The following is a 23,894-nucleotide window of genomic DNA, read 5'->3' as shown; positions in this document are numbered from 1 at the left end:
TGAGAGTGTGTGAGTGGTTTCGTGAGGCGGTCAGCAAGTTGACTGGTCGAAGGGACATACCGAACTTCCAAGGCTCCACGAAGAACATGGTCTCTTACAAAGTGAGCATCAATCTCAATGTGTTTTGTTTTGGCATGAAACAAAAGATTAGTGGCAATCGCAGTGACGCTTAATATGATTGGTTTTACAGAGGACAACATCCCGAGTTTCGACATTAGTTGATTAAGCCAGATGACTTCAGAAGCACTGTGTAATAAGGCCCGATATTCAGATTCAGTACTCGATCAAGCTATGGCTGTTTGCTTTTTAGATGACCAAGAAACTAGATTGTTTCCAATGAATATACAATATGCTGCAACTGATTTCTGGTCGTCAATGTTGGAAGCCCAATCTGCATCAGAATAGGTAGAGACTGATAGGTCGGAGCTTGTTGAAATAGTAGACCAAAGTGTTTGGTTGCGCTGATGTACTGAAGGATACATTTGACAGCCTGTCAGTGAACATCAGTTGGTTTTTGAAGAAATTGGCTTAAGTGGTTGACTATATATGCGATATCAGGTTGGGTTGTGGTGAGGTACTGTAGTGCACTAATTGTGCTTCTATAGACAAAGGGATCATCGAGAGGAGTACCATCAACAATGGACAAGTGTTTGCCAAGTACACTGGGGGATGGAGTAGGCTTGAGATTTGTGAGTTGTAATCGGTTTAGAAGGTCATCCACATATTTCGCTTGATTTATGATGAGGCCGGATTCAAGATAGTGGACTTGAAGGCCAAGGAAGTATGTTAGTTGTCCCAAGTCTTCTAGAGCAAAGGTGTTGTCAAGCGACCAAATGAGTTGATTGATTGTTGAGGGGTCATTGCCAGTGACGATAACATCATCAACATATATTAGAAGAAAAATAACAGAGGACTGCTTGTATTAGATGAACAGAGAGGAATCTGATCTTGAGTTTGTGAATCCCCATCGAAGAAGCTCCTTTATGAGAGCGGCATTCCAGGCCATTTGGGGCCTGTTTTAGTCCGTAAAGAGCTTTATCTAGCTTGCAGACATGATGTGGGTAGGATGAATGTACATGCCCAGAAGGTTGTGTCATATACACTTTTTCTTCTAGAGTTCCGTTCAGAAAGGCATTATTAAAGTCTAGTTGTCGTAGACTCCATTCGTGAAAGGCAACAATACTAAGAATGACTCGAATTGTTGAAGGCTTGACAACTAGACTGAATGTCTCAAAGAAATCGATGTCCGGGTTCTAGTGAAATCCCTTTGCTACAAGTCGTGCTTCGTAGCGTTGAACTGAACCGTCGGAGTTGCACTTGATTCTGAAAACCCATTTGTGCCCCACAATATTCATGTCTGGTGTAGGAATTATGCTAGTTTTTGGGATTAGCCTGGGATAATTGGGTGAAAGGAAACTCATCTTCATTGAAGGTGACAATTTCGAGAGATGATGATCCGACCAGTTTTGGTTAGACATTTGAAGCCTTTGTGTTGTTGACTGGGGGCCTAGATACACACATTTTTCTGAGTGAGTTGAACTTGTTGTGTTGAAAAGGCCGAAGATATGGAAAGCAGGCGCAACCAAAGACCTTGAGCTCTGCAAAATTCAAATTCTTGTTAAAGAGAACAGAGACAGGGGATTTACCTTACAGTTCCTCTGTTGGTGGCCCATTTATGAGCATTGTGGCTGTGAAAAAGGCATCCCACCAAAAACTCAAAGGTAGGCTGGCCTGAGCTAGCAGTGTAAGGCCGGTTTCTACTACATGTCTGTGTTTTCTTTCTGCTCGACCATTTTGAGCAGAGGTGTAAGGGCACGATAGACTAGTTATGATTCTTTTTGAGTTGCATAGCTGATGGATTTTAGCATACTCCCCTCCGTTATTAGACTGAAGCACTTCGATTATTTTGTTAAATTGGTTCTGAACATATACAAGAAAGTGTTGAAAGGCTTCAAATGCACCACTTTTTTGTCTCAAGGGATAGATTCAGGTGTATCTATTGTGATCATCGACAAACAAAATGTAATATCTATAGCCATCTAATGAAACAACAGGGGCAGGTCCCTACAAGTCGGAGTGAATCAGTTCAAATGGTTTTGTTGCGTGACTTTCAGACTTAGAAAATGGCAGATTATGAGCTTTACCCAAAGGACAGGATTCACAAAACAAAGCCTCTTCATTACTTTTGACTTTCAAATTACAAGCACTAATAACATAATTCAAAACTTTTAGTGAAGGATGTCCTAAACGTCTATGCCAGATGGTTTTAGATATAATTACATTAATACTTGTTGTTTTTCCAGACAAAATTAATGCAGAGGTGTTCTTATTTATGTCCAAAAGTCTTCTGTATTCAGTGTTCTGATTTGTCAACTCCTCATTTCTTTTCACAGCCACTTGATCTAGATGATACAACCCATCCTTAAGATTTCCTTTCAAAAGAGTTCGACCCGTACCCTTGTCCTTAACAAAGCAATGAACATCATGAAACTCAAAATAGATGTTATTATCTTGAGCTAATTAGATACACTAACCAAGTTCTTTGTAATTTCAGGCACACACAACACATTCTCAAGTATGATAGTGTTGTTTCCATCAGACAACGAGGTATTCCCAACATAAGAGATTTGCAGTTTATTTCCATTTCCTACAATGACATTCTCATTACCTGAATATTCACCTGGATTGTTCAGATTTGAATTGTCAACAGTGACATGGTTTGTGGCTCTACTATCCACATACCAATTAGGATCCATAACAGTCTCTAGTCCAGCAAAGTGGTTGGAGTTTTGGACTGCTACGAATGCAGTGGGATTGGGAAGGGTATTGTTTCCAGGATTTGAGCTCTGTCCTCCTCTGTTCTGCCTAAAGTTTCCAACAAACTCTTTGTTAAATCGATTAAAGTATACAAGGGCTGAAGGGCCATATTTACCACAAACTTGACAAGTAGGTTTGTTGTTGCGTCCACGACCTCGTCCTGGACCAGTTTTGGAGTTTCCATTACCTTCTCCTCGTTGCTGATTAAATGGAGGTTGAGAGTTTGTCTGGTGGTAGTTGTTCATCTGCCTAGCATCACTAGAGTTCCAACTTTGAGCTACATTCACAGTGAGCACAATGTTGCCGAGATTTCTTTGAGCATTTTGGTGTTTCGGTCATTTCTCATAAATGAGGAGCTTGGGCTGCATATCCAGCCAAGACATGTCTGGTTTGTCTTGTATGACAGCGATTACCGGGTTGTAAACTTCGTCCAGATGAGGAAGGACTTGAGAAATTAAGGATCGTCTAAGTATAGAACTCTCAACCTGTCTTAAGTTGTCGGCATTAGTTTTCATGATGCGTAAATAATCTTCCATTTCAAAGTTATCTTTCTTAGTAGTCTGGAAGATGTGGCAAAGGAAATCCTCATCTGCTCTCGATTGCACACCGAAGAGGCCTTGGGTAGCTTTCCATAGATTCTTAGCATTGTTGAAGCCTAGCAAGGCTACTTCAGGGGTTATCGAATTATACAGCCATCTGAGGAGCAGAAAATCTGTCGTGACCCATTGTTCAAATAGAGCATTGACTGTTCTGGAGCGAGCTGAGCTCAACGAGACCTCATCAGTGCTTTCGAAAATGTCCTCACCTTGAAGGAGATTGGATTCTTCATTTGTTGCTGAGATGAATTTCGGAGGACAGGGTTTTTCAACTGTGAGATGACCTTCTAGTTTGTAGCTTCTCAGGATGGGTAATGCAAGGGTTTTCCATAGTAGGTAATTGCTTCGGTCGAGTTTTATTGTAGTTATTTGGTTCAACAATTGATTCAATGGTGACTTGTTGAAAACGGTGGTGGATGAGGAAGACGAAACATTGGGAAGGGCGTTGGCCATTAATAGGTTCTGATACCAAGTTAAAAAACAGAAAGGCAAGAGAAAATAGGTAAGTCGAAGAGACGAAGATTTTACCTCTGATATTTTTATATATTCTCTATATTGAATGATATCATTACAGTGGCTTTAAATAGCCGTTTGTTTGAAATAATAAAGAATAAATTGAATACACGTGTACAATTTTGATTAGTTTGAGCAAATATTCTTTCTAACAAATTTTCCTTCTAGAAGGGAGGTGTCATGGCCTGTGTATGCTGACTTTGAGAGGCTTTTTTATCTATGTGTACTGCTGATTGGGTGGCTGACGTGGACTTCTCTAACACTATCAGCGTCGCTTGTAGGTTCCTCTATTCCTGTTTCCTGTAGATTTCAAGCTATCATCAATCTTCACTACCTTGCATTGTCACTCTGCTCTGTTCACACCACAACTCGATTCTTTATCAGTGTCCAGTTGTCGACCAGTCCCACACAATTGTCCTCTCGCGACCTCTTTCTTTTGTGCACAATTCGAGATGTGTGTTCCATATCTATTCGGTTCAGTTGGATGTCAACTGCTCAATTCAGTCCAAAATCTGATTCGGTCACTTGTTTGGTTAATTTATTCTGGTTCGATTTACTTCATTTAGTTGAGTTCTTCAAATAGGTTCAGTTAGTCCGGTTAAAAAATTTCACTTTGGTTCGGTTTAATTAATTTGGTTCACATTTTAGTTTGGTTTAAGTTGGTTCAATTTGGTTTATGCGATTATGGAAAAGCTCCTTTTGCACAAAGATCTTTGTTTCATTTTCAAATTGGTTGTTCGTGGGTTTTGTTTCAGATCTCTATATGAGGATCTTTGTTTCAGCCTAGAATTTGTTGAAGGTTTTGTTATAGATCTCGATATGAGAATATATGTTTCTAGCCCAGAAGTTTTTTATTCTTCATGGGTTTCTATTTTCAACCTACTTCGTGTTTTCGTTCTTCGTGGGTTTCTAATTATTTTATTTTCTAATATTATTTCCTTTTTGATATTTTACATTTATGTATTTGTTTTTAAAATTTGGCCAAGAATTCAACTATTATACTCAAGAAATATGCAAATCATGAAAAAATTGAAAATAAATAGGCTTAATTTTAACAAATAAAATGGTTATCAAACCAAACCTAAGTAGTTAAAAAATTGGATTAAATTTAAAAATAATATATTTTGTGAAGAAATATTTGAGAGATGAATTATCTAAAAATGACTTAGAGTGATTAATCGAAAATTCTCAAAACTATTTGATAGTATGAGGTTTCATCTCAAAACCAATTATCAATGAGAGAGGTAGCTCCCTCGTTTTCCCGACGTGGGATTCTCAACATAAACATATGGTAAAAAAATAAAAACATATATATAAAAGATAAAATCATTTTGAACGTAGTGCAACAAAAAGAAATTAACATTTAAAATAGTTACAAAACTAAATAAGATATAACATCTTTGTTCAACATATTCTTTTTGAGAAGTGTTTAAATTTTTTTATTGGAAGTAAATTTTAAGCCTTTTTTTTCATATAAATATTTTATTTATTTATTAGGACATAAAATGTTTTGCTTTTAATTGAAGAATAAGTAGGGTTGGCAATGAGGTCGGGGCCAAGGTAAGGCAAGGGGGGAGGGGGTTCCCCGTCCCCGTGGAGGAATTTACCCTCATCCCCGCCTTCGTCCGTGCTATTTGAAGACGAGGACGGGGTAAGGAGCCATTCCCTATTTTCCTTATTAATCTCTGTGGGGATTCTCTTGTTAATTGCCCGCAGGGATTCCCTATATAAATGGTTATATCTTTTGCTTTGAATTTTCATATATTTCACTTTATTCATAAATGTAATAATATTTTTTTAAAAAAAAAAAATTGAGTCACTTTATTTAGAATTTCCTCAGTCCACAATAAATAAATAAAATTTAATAGAAGCAAATCCATGAAATAAACCTAATTCCCAAACTCACAAATCCATGAAATAAGTTTACAACTTATATCAAATAAAGTTTGAATAAAAGTTTGAAGTAAAATAAAGTTAAAATCTTATACAACAACCACAATTATACACTTGCCCGTCTTTCTCTTTTCATCAATGCCTTTATGTTTACGTTTATCTCCTTTCTCAACATCATCTTGTCCTTAGTTGTGACTATTATTTCCATATTTAAAATATAATTAACAAATAATGTCATAAAAAATAAGTAGACAACAAAACCACTCAAGAAAGTGTCATAAAAAAAATAATGTTAATCCTTGAGCGTACCTCAGTCACTACTCTATCTTCATCATAGTCATCTGCATCTTTGAAAAGAGTTGCTAAATGTTTAACAATTTTTTCCCATGCTAGTACCTTATGTTGTCAAATATTTGTAATACAAAAGAATATTTATTAATATATTAAATGTTAAAGATAGGTTACACAACACAAACAAACTAACAAACCTGTCAAAAACTTCAGTTGCAATCCAATTCTGAATGCATAATAAAGCTTCTATTGTCTTCGGATGAAGTTTGCTACAATATGGACTTACAATCCTACCACAGGTATTAAAAGCATCTGCAATACTAGATAACGAGATGACTAATATGTCTCTAACAATTTCTTGTAAAATGGGATACCTGATCCCATTCAATTTTCACCACCACAACATGTCAAAATCAGATGATCGGGTAAGACAGGTTCATCTAAATATGCATCAAAGTATTGCTTCTAATTCATCTTATTGGAATTTGATACAAACAAATCATAATCATTAAAATCATTAAATTCTATATTCTTTGATGCTGCATCTAAATTTTTAGAGTGAGAATCATCATCTTCCCTATCATGCTTCAACTGATATTCTTTCTCAAAATCTAAACAAAATTGTTTAATCCTTTCCAAACTCAAGGGAAAAAGTATCTCCATAAATTATAGGGAAATAGAACTCGCAGTTATAGCCATTCATCGATTTTCTTCCAATATTTATCGAACTTTGAAATCATATTTGAAGCCATGTCTCTTGCCTCTTGAAAGCTAAAATTCGTCCATTTAGAAATAGCCAACTTCAGTTTACAATTTCTTTGGGGGAAAAAAGATTTGCAATAGGATCCATAACATATTTCTACTTGATGAAATATTTTCAATTTCTCACATCTCTTTTGCTAATACTTGATCTTAATCCAAAGGCAAACACTTGTACTTTGATTCTCATTGTTTTAATTGATAAAAAAAAAATCTTGTACTTCAATGTAGTGGCTAACATAAAATGTAGAATTCCACCTGATACGACAATCAAAACTCAACATCCTATCATCATAAACTTCAACTGACGAGTAGTTTCCTCAAATTTCTCTCTTTGTGTATGTACTAAAAAACCCATGCTACTACAAACTCTTTCAATCCCATCTCCTATCATTGCCAACTCATTTTTTCAAAATTAAATTCAGAATATAAGCACAACACCACACATGAAATAAACTCCCATCAAAGATTAAGTTTCCAGACAAACTATCAACAAGCATATTAACTATGAATCATTTGTACTACAATAGTCTACGATTATAGATGACAATTTTCAATCAATATTTCAATCTAAGAGACATTCCATTACTTCTTCGTGAAGTATCTCATAAGTGTGTAGAGAAGAGACATATATAAACCTAACATAACACATATATGGAAAACTAAAATCAATCTACGTACAAATAAATAGAAATGAAATATTCTAGAATGTTAAATAGATGTACCTAATTATTTTGTTTTACAAAACCCAACTATCATCAACAAAATGTGCAATGACAACCATTAACTTTTTGTTTGATGGTTTGGAGTCCACATGTTTATTGTAAGGGCAAGATCTCTTTCAACAATGTCATGGTTTTCAATTTTTCAATTTCTCAATCTCGTAAATTTTCAAAATTTCCTTCTTTATGTGTTTCTTGACACCATCTTAAATAATAGTTGGATGACATTACAAAATTCCCTAAAATCATAATGCTCAACTATTGAGATGGGATATTCATGTTTGATTATCATTCTAGCTAATACTCTTTTTGCAGCTTCTTGATCGAAGTTATATAAACCCAATGTGTTGTTTTTCTCTCTGTTAGGATTCAATAGGAATTATTTGTCCTTTATAGGAGCATATCTTAATATCATTTGCAAGATCAATAGGAATTGTTTGTCCTTTATAGGGGCATATCTTAATATCATTTGCAAGAATTACAAACCGCCTTGTCTACTTCATTTATTTTTTTCTTCTTAAAATGGTTCCAAACAACCGATATCAATCTCCTTTTCAAAGATCCATTCTCATTGTCTTCATCAAGAATAACAAAATCATCGACATTCAAATTATCGTCATTAATTTAGGTGAAATTGGTGTTATATTTGGAATCTGATATTTTTGATACCAGGCAAATTAAACGCTTAAAAATTATATTAATCAATAAACATAAACAAGTTTTTAAAACTTTAATAAAACATAATATTAACATACTCGAATACTAAACAGTAACAAAACATAAATAAATATAAATAAATAAATCTAAATGAATAAATAAACAAAAATAAATAAATAACTTTATATTAATCATAAATAAATAAACATATTAAATAAAATAATTTTCATTTTTCACCTTCCGATCTTGAAGTCAGCAGATGGCAGGTAAACGTGGGTGAGCAGACGTGAACGATGGCGATAGCAACACAGTTCGACGACTACAGATCTTGAAATCGATGGCGACAACAACGGCTGGGCTTCCACGACCTGTGACTTCGACGGCGCACGGTGGGCAAATGGACGGCGGCTGGGCAGATTGACGGCAAACGAACTTGGGTCTTGGGTGTTGGTGTTCACAGGTGAATGAGAGAAAGTGGTGGAGACAGACAAAAAAAAAAAAAAGTTAATAGTATGAAAAAAATAAGGACTAAGGTCAAGAGGATAGATTAGGGTTTAAGTTTGAGCTTCAATTTGGAATATTTGAGTAATTTAACTTTGGACTTAGATTATAAGGAGGTGTTTGAGACAAGTACCGTCCTCAAATTATAATAATCATCTCTTATTCTATTAAGTACTATTTTAAAACTTTGAATTAACTATAATCAACACTATTTTAAAACTCTTATTTGCTAGAGTTTTTACTGTCATCATTTTTTTTTATTCTTTCTCCAATATTTATTGTTTTTTTCTCAAATTAAAATAGTTTACACCTTAAATACTTACTATTATAACCTAAATAAAAATAACGTACATCTCAAATACATACTATTATAATCAAATTATAATAATGTAAGACTATAATAACTAACTTCCTATCTCAAACACCAGAATAAGAATTAAAGAAGGTCTAAAAAACCTATATATATATAATCGGGATGGGTCAAGATTTGGGACGGGATACCATTCCCGTTCCTGCCCCATCTTTAAACAGACCCGAATAAGGTCTCCAATTTGACTCCATCTCCAGTCATGGAATTTTTTTTTTTTTTTTTTTTTTTTCATCCCTACCTATTTACCTAACTGTAAACTTTGTTTAATGGGCTGATTTGCAAATTGGCCCAAAATTTTTATAAGTTTCAACTTTTGGCGGACCGGTTATCCACGATGGGGAATTGGATTCTTGTAAAGGAAGAAAGCATTGGAGAATCGAAGTCTTCTCAAATTCTGAGGAGGAAATCGTCAAAATTCAGAGTATTCAATCTGGAAATCTGAACATCGACCTCTTTAGAATGCACTATGCAGCGATTAAAGGCCTCAGGAACTTCGATTGTAGGCTCGATTTCGGCTGCTAGGTTGAAGAGGAAGGCCGTAAATTCATGGACGGCCGTTCAGGATACTTTCTATTCCACCAAGGTGATTGAATTTTCGGATTTTGAGTCTGGTATTGTTTCTTCTAGGTTATAGAAATCCGGTGTTCTTATAATCGTTTTTCATTGGGCGTTCTCTGTTTAATTGTATCTGGAAGATGTAATGTTATCAAGCCCTTGTTCTTCATTGTTTACATTGTGGGGTTGGTCTTGTGTGTTGTTAGGATGTGTTCGAAAGGCACAGGGTGGTTTTTACAGTAGGGACTTCTGTTGCATCAGTTGCAACTGCCTGGATCGGTGAGTTTTCTTGTAGTTTCTCCTTTAATTTCTGCATTTGATTATCGTTGTACTGTTACAGAACCAATAGGCCTAAGAGACTGAGCATTAGGTTAACATGCATTCAATCTTCTCAACTCATTCTTTGACAAAAATATATTGATTATTTGTTTTATTATGATATTGTAGCTTTTACTCCATATAAACTGGAAGTTGTGATGGATACACGTTGAAACTTTTTTGTTAAGAAATGCTTTCAGTTTACATTCTATTTCAAAATCCAAATAAAATGAATGGGAAAGGATTGATTTCCTTAAATTGGAGATTTCTTCTGATCAATGTGAAATATTACCACGAACTATTGGGTTTTGTTTGTTGGAGTCAATAAATGGTGTGTGATTGTATGCCTAAGAGCTAAGCAGAAGTTTAAGGTTTCATTAATTCTGCTGCAGGGTACACATTACGCCACTATCATGACATCCAAGTTGACAGAAGGCTTGAATCTATTGAGGAAGCTGTAAGCATTCTCGTGTCAATGTGTTTATTTCTTTAGTCCAAACATAATTGCATAGCCTTGAGTTGTTGTTTGAGTGCCGTTATAAAGATGTTTCTCTCTTATTTCAAGGAAGTTAATGGCAACTAAGTACAACCGTGCAAGCACTTTTTCCATCCATTTTTCTTCCAGTATATGCACGGTTATGCTTCATTTTGAGTACTGAAAATTTGAAAAGGGGATTCTAGTCTTAACTATTTGTGTGCTGCATTTTGTGTGCCCTTTCTTTCTTTTGCACTTGAATCCTCTTGTTCTGATGCCGTCTCCTTACATTAATAATGGTTAGATTCACATTCTTCATTTTTGTTTTGTTGCAGATGAGGAAAAAACATCAACTTGAGGATTCTGAACTTAAAAAGGTTGTTAATCCGGGAAATATCAGCGTGCCTGCTTGCTTTGCTACTGCTGGAACTAGTTTGATTATTGGGTCTGTTTCTGCTTGCTAAATTCTTTTTATGATGCCCATTATGTTCCTTTTCATGTGGACTTTAAACTTGCTGAGACGTACAGTTTCACTATTTTGGGGCCGATAAAATGAAGAAAAATAGTCTATCCTTCCTATGATGAGACGATCACCGGTAGTTGTTACTTGTTAGAGAATGAGATATGACTCCTCTTTTGTGATAATAAATGCCAATTATCTCTCTTTCATTTTCCCTGATAAACTGGCAACTTCAGTCTCTTATTAATATAACTTTGTTAAAAACGTTTTGTGACTTACAAAACTGATGTGAGACTTTCACAAACCTAACGAGACACGGAGAATGAGAATAGACCTTCAATCGTTGAATTCTGAATTTCAATACACCACTATCTGAACTATTATCCCTGCTCCATTCTCTCAATTTATCATTATCCGATTCGATTGTGCAGATATTGTTTGGGATGGCGAGGTGGAAAACGGTATGCAAACAAGCAATTTAGAAGAGAGCAGATGAAGTTGTTGGGGGAGATTAAACCTAAATGGCCATTGCTCACGAGGCTAAAACCTAAAGAGATGAACTTTCCATTTAGGAGATCATTGGGCAAAGCTGGGATGCAAGAAAGTGGCAGCCAAATACGGAACAAAACTCCAAAAGATGCTGCAGCACAAGAACAGCGGGAGAAAGTCACCAGTCCCGATCAATAGCATCAGGAGGAAATGGCGCAATGTTCTTAAATTTTGCTTCTGTCACCATATTCAGGGATCTAACTGTTCAGCGGTAAAGTCTCATTCTTCTTTTGTCAAGTGAAAATATAAAGGAAATGAGAATTTTCTTTTTTGGAAACTTATTTAACAATAGAAGTTTTCATTTTTGTTTCAAAATTGTTTCATTAGGTAACTTGTGAAGTATCAAGCACATTGACATTATTAGTCACAATTTTGTGATTTTGGAAGGAAGCTTAGTTTCATTGGCATGAGGGCCAAATCTTTGTATTCAATTTGTCTCAAACAGGTGACAATCTTTGTTTCAAGCAATAATAGTGTAGGGATGTAGAAGTTTTTCTTACTCCCACCCTACCTTAGTTTCGAGGACAGATAACAGGGATGGTGAATACATTCTTCATCTTTGATTCTACTTTTGCTCCCATCTTTCTGCTTTTCAAAGTATACAACAAAGTGTAGAAGATGTTAATGAGTTTTATGTGATCTTTAGGGTGTGTTTGGTGTGTGATAAAAGTAGAGAGTTGAGTTGAGTTGGTAATTATTATCTGGGGAGTTAAATTGTTTGTGTTTGTTTGCAGAGTTGAGTTGATAATTATATCTGTGTTTGTTGTGCAGAGTTGAGTTGAGTTGGGGATCTGATGCAGATTGTATGTATATATATTGAATGTTTGTATATATGTTGAAGGTAATTATTCCAATTACTAATTGGTATATTGTATGTATATATATTGAATCTTGCTAACTTAACTTTATTATTTCACATATCATACAGTTTATTTTTATATAATATAGATAGTATATTTGAAATTGAAATTGTACGTAGGATAATTACCTTTCATTTGATTATGATGGTGAGAATGTGATGTAGTACAGTAACATTTTTCATAAGATCACAAAAATAATATGAACCGACCGAACATGTGGTCGTTTCCAAAAAAAATCCACAAAATATATGTTCTTTTCGATACTTATAATATCTGTATCATAATACAAACACAAAAATTATATGTCATGACGTATGCAAAAATTATCATTCATTTCGACATGACAGTCCATCATCCATTTGCTCTTATCCAAAAGAACTATAAACAAAATATAGGGGTGTGATCAGTCTACATGTTTCTTCCTAGTAGACGGAGGCAGTACTTCTTCCGTGCGTGTTCTGGTACTGTAAGGAAACAACCTGTCTTCTGAATGTCTGTGACAATAAGGTCAATAAGGGTGACCTGATCATCCTCATCCTGGTCATCAATGTTGTATATGACATTTACTACTTCCGACGCCCGAACTCCAGCTCATACTTCTCTTTTTGTCACGATGCAAGTCTACTCATGTGTGTGCTCTGCATTTCAACAGTCAATCTCATGATGTCGATCATTTCAACTTGGAATGATGGTCTCTTCCTCTTACTGCCTCGAGATGACTTGGCAGGTATACTCGCTCTACCTGTAGATTGCTCTGTTGACTCTTCATCTATTTCATCTTAATTTAATGGTGATTCTGTTTGGCGAACTTCAGGTGCGTGACAGTCCTGTGATCTAAGTCGAACCTCATCTTCAAGCTCTCTGAATGCATTCGTCACCATCACGTATGGGTCCTCACTTGATTGCCATACTGCTCTGTCTTTCCCAAATACGGTGGAGAGGTCATCGTAATGTAGGAATGACTTGTTCCATATCCCCTTCGCATTGGGATGACTCTGCATTGATACACATACACATTATTAATATTTATATTATAACACGTACCCGTACATTTTTTTTTCTAGAATCTTACCCGAACCCAAAGATCGAAAATCTCCCTCTCGACCTGGACACATTTGAACTCCTTGTTCCAGCCAAACCCCGACTGACTTAACATCTCTGATACTGCGTTGTATTGTTTCTTCAGACTCCTCACCTTGCACTCAATGGTGTTCTGATTCAGTGCTCCCCTGGGCACTTTCTCATGCAGAATTCGCTCCAAGTGTTGTAGGTATCCTGGTCGAAATGTCTCATTGTCGGACCTTCAACCGGTCTCCACCAAATATAATAGAGCTTCCACCAACTTAGCGTCCTCCACCTTCGACTATACATGTTTATGTTGGATGCATATGTTTGTTGAATGAAAAGATGCTATAAATTAAATACATGCACAAACAAAGGATAAACTGCTAAAATTATATGTTCCAATTTAACTTGTTCACACAGAGTCTTGGCACAAAACATTTTCACGATATACTTGGAGTGTTCCATAATTAAATTCCATTCAGTAGTAAAAGAAAAGTAAGCAATGAACATTGAATAATCATGCTCTTTGCCATTGATTAAACATTTCGACCGCTAAGTCATCCCTGAAATTGGTCCATTCCTCTAATGGTTCAAAAAATTCAATATGATCCCCATCATGACCAACTGATGCAGAATTCTCCTCATCGGGCACGTCAAACATTGCACCAATTCCTATCTCCCTTGTGATCAAGTTGTGAATAAGGCAACATGCAGTTATTGTTCGACATTGGACTTGTATTGGGTAGAATGATTTTCCTCTAAGAATAACCCACTGCCCTTTTAACAACTCAAACGCTCGCTCGATAACGTTCCTTGCTGAAGAATGTTTCATGTTGAAAAATTCTCTTGCAGTTATCGGTGCGTTTCCTGCCCCACGCCAATCGGAGAAATGGTATCGTTCCCCTCTGTACGGCGCCAAGAATCCTTCAGTGTTGGGTATCTAGCATCACATAGGTAATAGTATCCTATACACGTTTCGAAATGTCATGCACATGTGTTGTGGCATGTACGCATGTTTAAATAATGTATACGGTTATTATAGTACCCTTTGGAACCCTCAATCCGTACGGTTGCAAAATCGCATCCCTAAGAACCCTTGAATCGGCTGCAGACCCTTTTCACCCTAGCAAAATGAAGACGAACTCTCCATTTTGATCACACACCGCAAGAACGTTTGTGGCAATCTCTCCCTTTCTCGTCCTATATCGAGGTCGATCGACGACACTAACATTCACTTTAATGTATGTGTTATCTAGCACACCTAGACAATTCTGTTTCTCTCAAGTGATCAGAATGAATTATAAAAAAATCTATCGTTGCATGCATATTTATGACGTATTCATATAAAAAACTGAGTACTTTTTGTACCTGAAACCACTTCCATCTTCCATCGGTGCATGTATTTGTGATCGGTTCTGGTTTTGTTAACAAAACAGTGTGAAGTTGTAAGACTGCCCTAAGAACTGCGTTGAAATATCTCGAAACTGTCTCACTAGACCTCGAAAAGTTTCTGCGTACCACTCGATTCTTGACATCGTGTGCAAGAATGTGTAGGAATATCACAACCATCTCTTCGACGTCCTTACATCTTGTTGGTTCCAAACAACCAGTCGACCGTAGCATATTACATAGAATCGTAAAGGTACGTCTATCGATTCGGGTGCTTTCACGACATGCCAAGTCACTCTCGTAAATTAGACGAAAGAAGGTCAATTGCCTAATGCAGTGTCTAGCATATGTCGGTTGTCTCTCTATCCTTCGGTAGTTGTTCAATAATGTGGTTAGTGTTATGAACAACTGTATTTGAGAGTGCGAAATAATTCTCATGATCGAAAAGAGGTCTTCAACAGTATCCATCTTTATAGGGAAATGGATACACAAGTTGTTCCTGAAAGGGTAAGGTATTTGGCGGATTATGTTTCATGATTAAGAAAGAATAGCAAACGATGTCAAGCGTCGGTATTGGCCATATTGGGTTATAGTTTAGATTTATAGTGTTATTTCCCAATGTACCTATAATAATCTAAAAATACATATTTTCAAGAGCTTAGTGGGTTTTTTTTTCCTAAGGATAGGATTGAGAGTATTTTAGTTAAGTCTTTTTAAGGGCCTAGTGGGTTTTTTTTTTTTCTTCTCTCTCTCTTTCTTATTCTTCTTATTTTTTTTCCCCTATATTGGTTTATAAACAATTTGTAACAGCTTCTAAAAACTTGTCATACTCTTAGTTCCTAGGACAACAAATTTTCACCGAAAGATGTGTTAAAACGATGTATATAGAAAAAAAATATGCATTTTTCCATACTTTCAAAACTTGGTGAACCGATTATATGAATATTGGTGTACAATATTTTTTTAATTCTTATGTCACCAATTAGAAACTATATTTTTCAAAAATTAAACATTGGCTATAATATTAATAACATCGTTACAATTACATAATTAAAAAAAAAAAATCAATTTTGATTGTGAAACGATAGTAAGACATACTAAAATTAATCTTGAAACTAGCTTGATAATAACACACCAAAATGTATAGAATATGTTCTTATTGAAGTTGGAAAAAAAAAAAGAATTGAAATGAACGTATTATTAGATAAAAAAAATTACATAGTACTATTTCACCCATAATTCATAAAAAATTTGAGAAGTATCAGATTAAAAAATATAATGCCAATCATTAATAAAAAAAGAAATTGTGAACTAGTATTCCAAAAAAATGTGACCAACAATTAACAAATAACATATTTTCATAAAATAAAAAATAAAAAAAAATAAGTCCTAAAAAAAGGGAGATACTCTAAACCTCAAAATAACAAATCTCCTCAAACTAATTAGGAATGATTTGTGCAATTAGTTTGGACCCTACAAGAAATACAAAATAATGATAGTTAGATTAGAAATAAAATAAAATAAATTGAACTAAAGAGTAACCAACAAAAAAAAATAAATTGAACTAAAGAGTAACCAACAAAAGCATACATTTTTTAAGGTTTAACACCCATAGTGGAGAAAGACAATGTAAATATAAAAAGTATGAGTGGGAAGTCATCTATAAATAGAAGAAGAAGAAAGAAGTGGTTGTTGGAGAGAGTTGGGTGCATTTATTAAAGAGTGAAATTAATTTAACTTCATTAATTAAAGAGTAGCAGCCACGTTGGTAGTAAAGTCAAGTAAATACAAATAGTAAGGTCAAGTAAATAGAAATACTAAAAAAAACAATGAACCAAATATGACAAATATGGCAGTAGAATGAACCAAATCAATGAACCAACAAAAATGACAGTAGAATGAATTTGAACATATAAGATAAGATCGGTCCTTGGAAGAATCCAACAAAAACAATGAACCAAATCATCATATCAAATTTTTGTAAAACTAAAAAGTAAGCTATGAACTGGAAAAAAATATTTATGTAATATAATACAAAAACTCTATTAAATTAGCTACCAAATTTGAAATGAAAATCAGATTAGGATGAGTGAGATCCTCATGAGCGAGATCAAGCATTTCTTTAACAAACTGTCTTTCTAGCGATGCTCACCTTACCAGTGAGATTCAGCTCACATTTCTAGCGAGATTCCCTTCTAGAGCGAGATCCTCATCACAAAATTAGCGAGATTTTCTTCTAAAGCGAGATCCTCATCACAAAATTAAAGAGATTTCACTTGTCGAGGGTTGAAGTTTTGACTTATGTATGTCGAAACTTCAACCTTCGACAACCCTTTATACATATTGTTTTCAAGTTTTTCTTTGTTTGTCGAGTTCTCAACGTTCGACCTCTACATTAATCAAATCCTCAACCCTCGACTTCTAGCAAAACAACAATATTTCTCTTTCAAAACAACCTTATTTCCCTAAGTTTTGAAAACAACCCTATTAATATAAAAGGTCTTTGAGGGGATAAAAAATGAGAGTTTTTAGTGGGTAAAAAAGAGTTTTAATAATCCATAGGTTTTCTTTATGAGCTTAACAAACCTGGGTAATAAATGCCCACCCAACTCAATAACTCATACCCATTTATCAAACACCTCCTTGATGTTTTTGCTATGAATACTATGACGTGACAAAAAAAAAAAAGAACTATGAATATTAAAAAGATATATATTCTATGTTTTAAGAAATTATAACTCAACATTAACTTAGGAATGTACTTGACAAGACCATATAAGTCTAAATTGTGGGCCAACTTATGATTATGTTGTTAGAGATGTTTAATTTTTCCACGGGGACGGGCCTCGCGGGGCCTCGTCCCGAACGGGGCGGGGATTCCCCAATTAGGCAGGGTATGGGTGAGGGAATGGGGAAAAAATCCCCGTGAGCTAAACGGGATGGGGACAGGGAATGCATTTCCCGGCTCGACCCCACCCCGTTCCCCGTCCCCACCCCAATTAGCTTCTACATATTTATTTAGTATAGTTATCTAATGTTATATTATTATTATTATTATATAAATAATATTATATTTAAATTTTAAATTTGATTATTTATTGGGAATGATAATGAATATGTTTAAATTTAGATTATATATGTGAATAATTTGATTTATATTTTTTTCTGTTAAAAAATTTAATTAGCTTTTTTAAGCCAAAATTTGAATAATTTATCTTTAAATTCAAAATTTCATATAAAACTAACCAGAATAAACAATTTAGTGATAAAGTTAATTATTTAATTAAAATTGGTTGATTTAAATTAATTGGCTTTTTACGGTAAAAATTCTAAGAGGATGGAGAATGACATCCCGCCCCGTCCGTGACAAGTTATGTTTATTGGTCATAAATCAAATCCAACCATCCATATCTATTTCATTTTTGTCAAAATATTTTTTGAACAATATTTTTTCTTTAAAATAATATAAGTGTTATTTAATTTTTTTTTTAAAGGATTCACTTTTTTGTCGTACAATAATATTGAAAAATAGCTATAAGAAAAAATTATTTGAAATATGAACGTTTGTTCCTTAAGAAAATTTCCAAAATTATCAAAATTATTTCTTTTTGGAGCATCAATCATCACTACAAAGGACTAAGAAACATGTCAATATTTTTATAAATTGCTTAAACTTTTATAACTCTTCAAAAAATAAAGTAACTTTTACATTAAAAAAAATGTATTAAAATTTTACCGTATAAATTAAAAATGATCAAATCATTTATTATTATTATTAGTGCAACCATAGTCTTAACATTTTGAGAGAGTGCCATATGTTTTACCTAGGTTGGCCAATGGCCATTAAGGATGGCCAAAGTGTTTATTAATTATTAATTATTAATTATTAGTCCAGCTACATCTAGCAGGAATGGCAGGAACATAATCGGCTGTTGCATGGAGGTCGATCGAGGTCGATGTCCGCTATGGTTCACCTTATGATCTCTACGATTCATGCTCGTGTTGCTTCTTGACAGGTTGATCTTCTTGGTCTTATCTAGTGTGTTTATAGATGTTTTTTCTTTTTGAACTTTACGTTGTTCTTTGTTTTGCTATTGTCCCTAGTTTGTGGAGTTTTGGGTTCTTTTCTCTGGCTTTCTCCCTAGTGGTTTGTGAGTTTGCGTTTACGTGTTGGTTCTGTTCGGTCTTATCTTGTTGCCTTTGTTTTGGTTTTGTTGCACTGTCTTTGCTTTGATGCCTTGATCCCATGATGATTTGAAATTTCGACCATAGATATCTCAACTATTAAGTTAAATTCATGGTGGCAATTTACTAAATTATACCAGTTGTGTGACTACTTACAATTTAGTATCCTATGAATTTCATTAACATGAAATGTTATAGAGTTAGGCGATCTATCTAGTGACATTAGTTGATGGTGTATGGAAACTGAGTCTTATACTCATGTATATTTTAAAAAAAGTATATAAAATATTTATTCACATTAATTTTTCTATTATTTTAGTCTCCGTTTGTTTTACACATTTTCTCTTGGGACTTCATATAGATATTTAATATCCGGTTTGTTTCACAGAATTCCATTTTTTAAGACCCGAGATATTATTATCAGAGAACTTTAAAACTCATATGACATGGATTTTTTAATACCCTGCAAAATTGTGAAATTTTTATGTCTGAGAGATTAACAATAAAAATATAGCTTAATTAATTAATAAATTAATATCAAGTATTCATTACTATTACTTTTAATTAATTATTAAATATAAATATATTATTTATACTTAATAAATTTCAACTAATATTTTTACCATTCATATTTTATGCTATCATAACTATTTAATATAAATTATTATTGTTACTTATCAATATTCTAATTAATTGATTGATTAATTTAATTATTTTTAGTAATTAGTTTAATTATGTTTAATTAAAAAGTATTTTTTATTTATTAATTAAATAATTAATTAACATAATAAGAATAAATTAATGTTAAGTTTAACTGGTCCTTTACATTTAGTTAAGTAATTATTTACTTTTAGATTCTATGTACAAATTATTGAATTGAACACAAATAACTTCTAAACATTAATTATCATGCACATCCAAATACTGACATTTAAAATCTAGACATTCAAATGTCAGTTATTTAATATCTATATCCATGAAATAATATCTACCGGTTTCTTAATTTTTTTTTAAACTATAAAACTAACGTAATTATAACTCAACAAACCGTTTTTTTTAAACTATAAAACTAACATAATTATAGCTCAACAAACTTGTTCGCCGAATGGTGGAGCTATGCTCACTTTGCAGCTTAGCTCACTATGTTTAAATTTATTCTATAAATAAACAACACTAAGTTTGAGTTTGGCCTTTTTCTTTCAACAATACTCGAATTTTCTTTTCTTTTCTTTTTTTATTAACTAATAGTAATAATAATAATAATAATAATAATAATAATAACCGAAATTCTTTCACTAGAAACAAGCTCCAAGCATTAAAAAAATCATGATCGAACCATGAATCGAGGCATTTATGATGATAAATTTGTATTGATTATTACATGAATATAATAAAGATAAAGATAAATTTACACGTACGACGAATTTTCTAATCGATCCATCACATTTCGCGATTTCAAATCGCCAAACATCTTTTGTATCGGAAATGGGGGCTGAGTTGAAATTGAAATGATCATCGAAGCAACCTATGAGTTTTCTTGTTCAACTGTGGAATCTTGTCGGCGACGAAAGCTAGGCTTTTCCTTCCAGCGTAATGTTAATTTTGACAATGGGACGATGTGTCGGCCCCACTAGATGCTCTCGATCAATGGCTTCTGATGGGCGGAAGCGGATACCAATTCATGTGATTGCTCAATTTCTGTTTGTATCCGCTCTGATTCTGTGTCCATATAAAATTCCAAAACTCTTCTGTAGTCGCACCATGATTCAAAATGTACTCACCCAATCCCTTCAAATTCATCGTTCTTTTACTTCTGTTCTGTGGATTAGCAGCTGGAATCAAAAGGGTTTCTGCATTGGAACCTGGGTCTGTCGATGGTATCTGTAAATCTTTAGTTGAGCCTCACGACTATGCTTGTGAAGAACATTTGGTAATATAGCTACTTCATCATCATCATCATCATCATCATCATCATCTTCTTCTTCTTCTTCTTCTTCTTCTTCTTCTTCTTCTTTGTGTTTGGCTATTTTTCTTTGAAATGCCCAATTGATTCACGGAATGAGCTTCATTTGGGGTTTTTAGGTGATTACAAGTGATGGGTTTATTCTCAGCATGCAGAGGATTCCATCAGGGCGGACGAATTCAGCCAATGGGCCTCCAGTTCTGCTACAGCACGGGCTTCTAATGGTCGGTAGTTGTGATTTTGGTGTCATTTTATGTTTCTGGCTTGCAAGTTTTGATTCTAACTGAGAAAATGATGAACTTATGGATTGCTTTTTACAAAATTTGTGTAATGGGAAGGATGCGGTGACATGGTTGATGCTTCCTCCAGAAAGTTCTCTGGCATTTCTTTTGGCAGATAAAGGGTTTGATGTGTGGCTTGCAAACACTCGTGGAACTAAATTTAGTCAAGGACACACGTCACTTGGTCCTGATGATCCTGTAATTGCTTATTTCTTTTATTTTCAGTTTCATTTGTTTGTTGCTATATGTGACATTGAGTTGCAATTTAGGGATTCTGGGACTGGTCATGGGATGAATTGGTGGCTTTTGATCTGCCTGCCACACTCCAATATGTTCATGATCATACTGGGCAGAAGATGCACTATGTTGGACACTCATTGGTTAGTTTATGCCCTGTTTGAGTTTCCTGTTTTCTAAATTTATGCCTGCTATAGTTTTTACATTTCTTTGAGTAACACTTGGGATGTTTAGGCGCTAAGTTGGTTATTGTAGTTAATAGTTATTATAATATGTGGGTTATAGTTGTCTATGTTTGAAATGCAAACAATTTTAATATTGTAGTTAATTGTAGATTATAATAGTTGGAAACACCAACTATTATAATAGGAACCCCAAACATGGGGTGGACTATAATAGTCCATTCTGCCAATTTGAAGTTTGGGGCCCAAACACCCCCTTGAATTCTTAGTCAAATTCTAAACTTAACAAGTTTTTTATTTCTTTTTTTCTAAACTTGAGTTGGTTTTTGAAAACATTGTAGAATGTGAATATTGGATGACAAAACAAAGACACTAATTAAAGTAATGTTTATAAGCTTAATTTTTAAATATGGAATAGTGATAAGGGGTTTTTAAGTGTTACTTTTCTTTTCTTTTCTTTTTTTTTGGCATCTTTATGGAATTGTGAATGTGTGTATGTCTGTAACTGAGATGGAGAAGTTATTGGTTTGAAGGGAACACTGATTGCCCTTGCAGCATTTTCCAAACACCAATTGCTAGACATGTTACGATCAGCTGCTTTAATTAGCCCAATTGCCCATTTGGGTAAAGTAACCTCGCCAATTGCAAGAAATGCTGCAGATAACTTTCTTGGTGAGGTATGATCTTTGTTCCTCTCACGTGTTGTTCTTACTGTTGAATTAAGTTGTGTTACCCATTCCTTTTATCGCGTCGCCACAGGTTTTGTTCTGGTTGGGTGTCAAAGAGTTTGATCCAAGAGGGTAAATATGCAACCATTTCACTTTCTCCTCTGTTAAGGAAACTATTAAGATCAGTGAAATTACTAGTTCGTTTAGCTCTTGTACTTTCTCTATTTTGATGATTCTTATGGGCAAGATATTTTTACTTACTTCAAATGAACAAACAGGAAGGCTGGAATTCAACTTCTCGTTGAAGTCTGTGCAAAACCAGGTGTTGATTGTGTCAATTTATTGACTTCTTTCACAGGTTAGAATATTATTTAGTTCATTATTTTATTACCTAGTTTAGCTCTTAGAGAGAAATTCTTGCTGACTCGAATAATATAACTTTTTGTTGCAATTATAGGCCAGAACTGCTGTCTCAATCCCTCTGTCTCACAAATTTTCCTAACCCATGAGCCTCAACCAACGGCAACAAAGAACATGATTCATCTGTCTCAGAGTAAGGATTAATTTTCTTGTTATAAAAATGCAGACTGATTTATCCAAAAAATCCAAATGCTTTATGGACATAGAATGTGGCTTTGAGTATATTTTAGTTTTTGTTTTGCTTTAAGTTTTAAACTTGAAAGTATACTCCAAAGTTTGTACTGCTCAAATGTTGTTTTGGGGATTATGGGCAGTGATCAGAAGCGGAACCATAACAATGTACGACTACGTTGACATAATTCAAAACATGAAACACTATGGGCAACCAACTCCTCCAGAGTACAATATGGCAAGCATTCCTAATGACTTTCCTCTCTTTCTTAGCTATGGAGGGGCTGATGCCTTGTCCGATGTCAATGATGTTCAACTTTTGTTGGATAACCTCAAAGATCACGACGGAGATAAGCTTGTAGTTCAGTTTAGAGAAGACTATGCTCATGCTGATTTTGTCATGGGCGAAAATGCTAAGCAAGTCGTGTATGATCCTCTAATCGCTTTCTTTAAGCTTCAATGAAGATATTAATGTTATGTGAATATCATGTCTATACTCAATTATGTAAGTGCATTTAATCGTTGGTGTCATGAACTTGTAGAACGATGACTGATATTGCAATGGTCGACAGATGATACGGGTGGTTTTTACATTGTAACTTCTAATGTAACCATAGAAAGAATGATGGAAAAGGAGAAAATAAACTCTTGTACCAAGATTTTGTGATTGGATTATTGCTGTTAATGTTAGCTTTCATTCATCCACACACCTTTGTGTTCAGCCCTGATTTTCAACTTTGAGATTTGGTTGTACTGACAGTATATTGGAGTGAGAACTCATTGATAGACAGGGAATGACAGTGGCCTTTTATGGCTCTCACATATTAACCGACAACATCATTTTCTTCATTATCATTCGTCACAAGAGTGAAGCAACTAGAAAGGGTTTAGCAAAATGGCAACATTTAAACAAGATTTCTTCTAAATGAGATACTATATCATAGGAAATACAAGAGTTAAAACAGCAGCATCATTTATGTTCATGAGGAAACTGACC

General features: G+C 34.4%; 2 protein-coding genes and 1 long non-coding RNA gene across 7 annotated transcripts; 2 read left to right on the top strand and 1 right to left on the bottom strand.

Annotated features, from left to right (window-relative positions):
- Positions 1 to 5,773: 5,773 nt before the first annotated feature.
- On the bottom strand, positions 5,774 to 8,364 carry LOC120088676. The gene is made up of 3 exons (XR_005485005.1): positions 6,308 to 8,364; positions 6,129 to 6,215; positions 5,774 to 6,014 (listed from the first exon to the last, which is right to left on the bottom strand). It is a non-coding gene; the product is annotated as an uncharacterized LOC120088676 (long non-coding RNA).
- A 1,077-nt stretch (positions 8,365 to 9,441) lies between these two features.
- Positions 9,442 to 13,782, top strand: LOC120088430. Of its 4 annotated transcripts, XR_005484921.1 has the most exons (9): positions 9,442 to 9,702; positions 9,881 to 9,953; positions 10,385 to 10,449; positions 10,803 to 10,912; positions 11,359 to 11,687; positions 11,804 to 11,921; positions 12,248 to 12,317; positions 12,766 to 13,063; positions 13,151 to 13,782. XR_005484921.1 is itself a non-coding variant. In XM_039045719.1 (5 exons), exons 1-5 carry the CDS (start codon positions 9,586 to 9,588, stop codon positions 11,612 to 11,614), a joined length of 621 nt encoding a protein of 206 aa, XP_038901647.1. In that variant the 5' UTR covers positions 9,442 to 9,585; the 3' UTR covers positions 11,615 to 12,037. The 4 variants fall into 4 exon arrangements, 1 of the variants encoding a protein (XP_038901647.1); XR_005484922.1 differs by lacking the exons at positions 12,248 to 12,317; positions 12,766 to 13,063; positions 13,151 to 13,782 and adding an exon at positions 12,152 to 12,167; XR_005484920.1 differs by lacking the exons at positions 12,248 to 12,317; positions 12,766 to 13,063; positions 13,151 to 13,782 and having other exon boundaries at positions 11,804 to 12,037.
- Positions 13,783 to 20,405: 6,623 nt separating this feature from the next.
- LOC120088429 (triacylglycerol lipase 2-like) lies at positions 20,406 to 23,602 on the top strand. Of its 2 annotated transcripts, none has more exons than XM_039045718.1 (9): positions 20,406 to 20,905; positions 21,087 to 21,162; positions 21,277 to 21,417; positions 21,489 to 21,599; positions 22,172 to 22,315; positions 22,398 to 22,438; positions 22,585 to 22,664; positions 22,764 to 22,859; positions 23,041 to 23,602. In XM_039045718.1, the coding sequence occupies exons 1-9, from the start codon at positions 20,886 to 20,888 to the stop codon at positions 23,358 to 23,360; spliced, it is 1,029 nt and encodes a 342-aa protein (XP_038901646.1). In that variant the 5' UTR covers positions 20,406 to 20,885; the 3' UTR covers positions 23,361 to 23,602. The 2 variants fall into 2 exon arrangements, with proteins under 2 accessions (XP_038901646.1, XP_038901645.1); XM_039045717.1 differs by having other exon boundaries at positions 21,058 to 21,162.
- Positions 23,603 to 23,894: the final 292 nt, after the last annotated feature.

The sequence above is a fragment of the Benincasa hispida genome, chromosome 10 (genome assembly GCF_009727055.1).
Source record: "Benincasa hispida cultivar B227 chromosome 10, ASM972705v1, whole genome shotgun sequence".
Taxonomy (NCBI): Eukaryota; Viridiplantae; Streptophyta; class Magnoliopsida; order Cucurbitales; family Cucurbitaceae; genus Benincasa; species Benincasa hispida.
The sequence above is the reverse complement of the archived record's forward strand: the minus strand, read 5'-3'. Positions and strand labels throughout refer to the sequence as shown.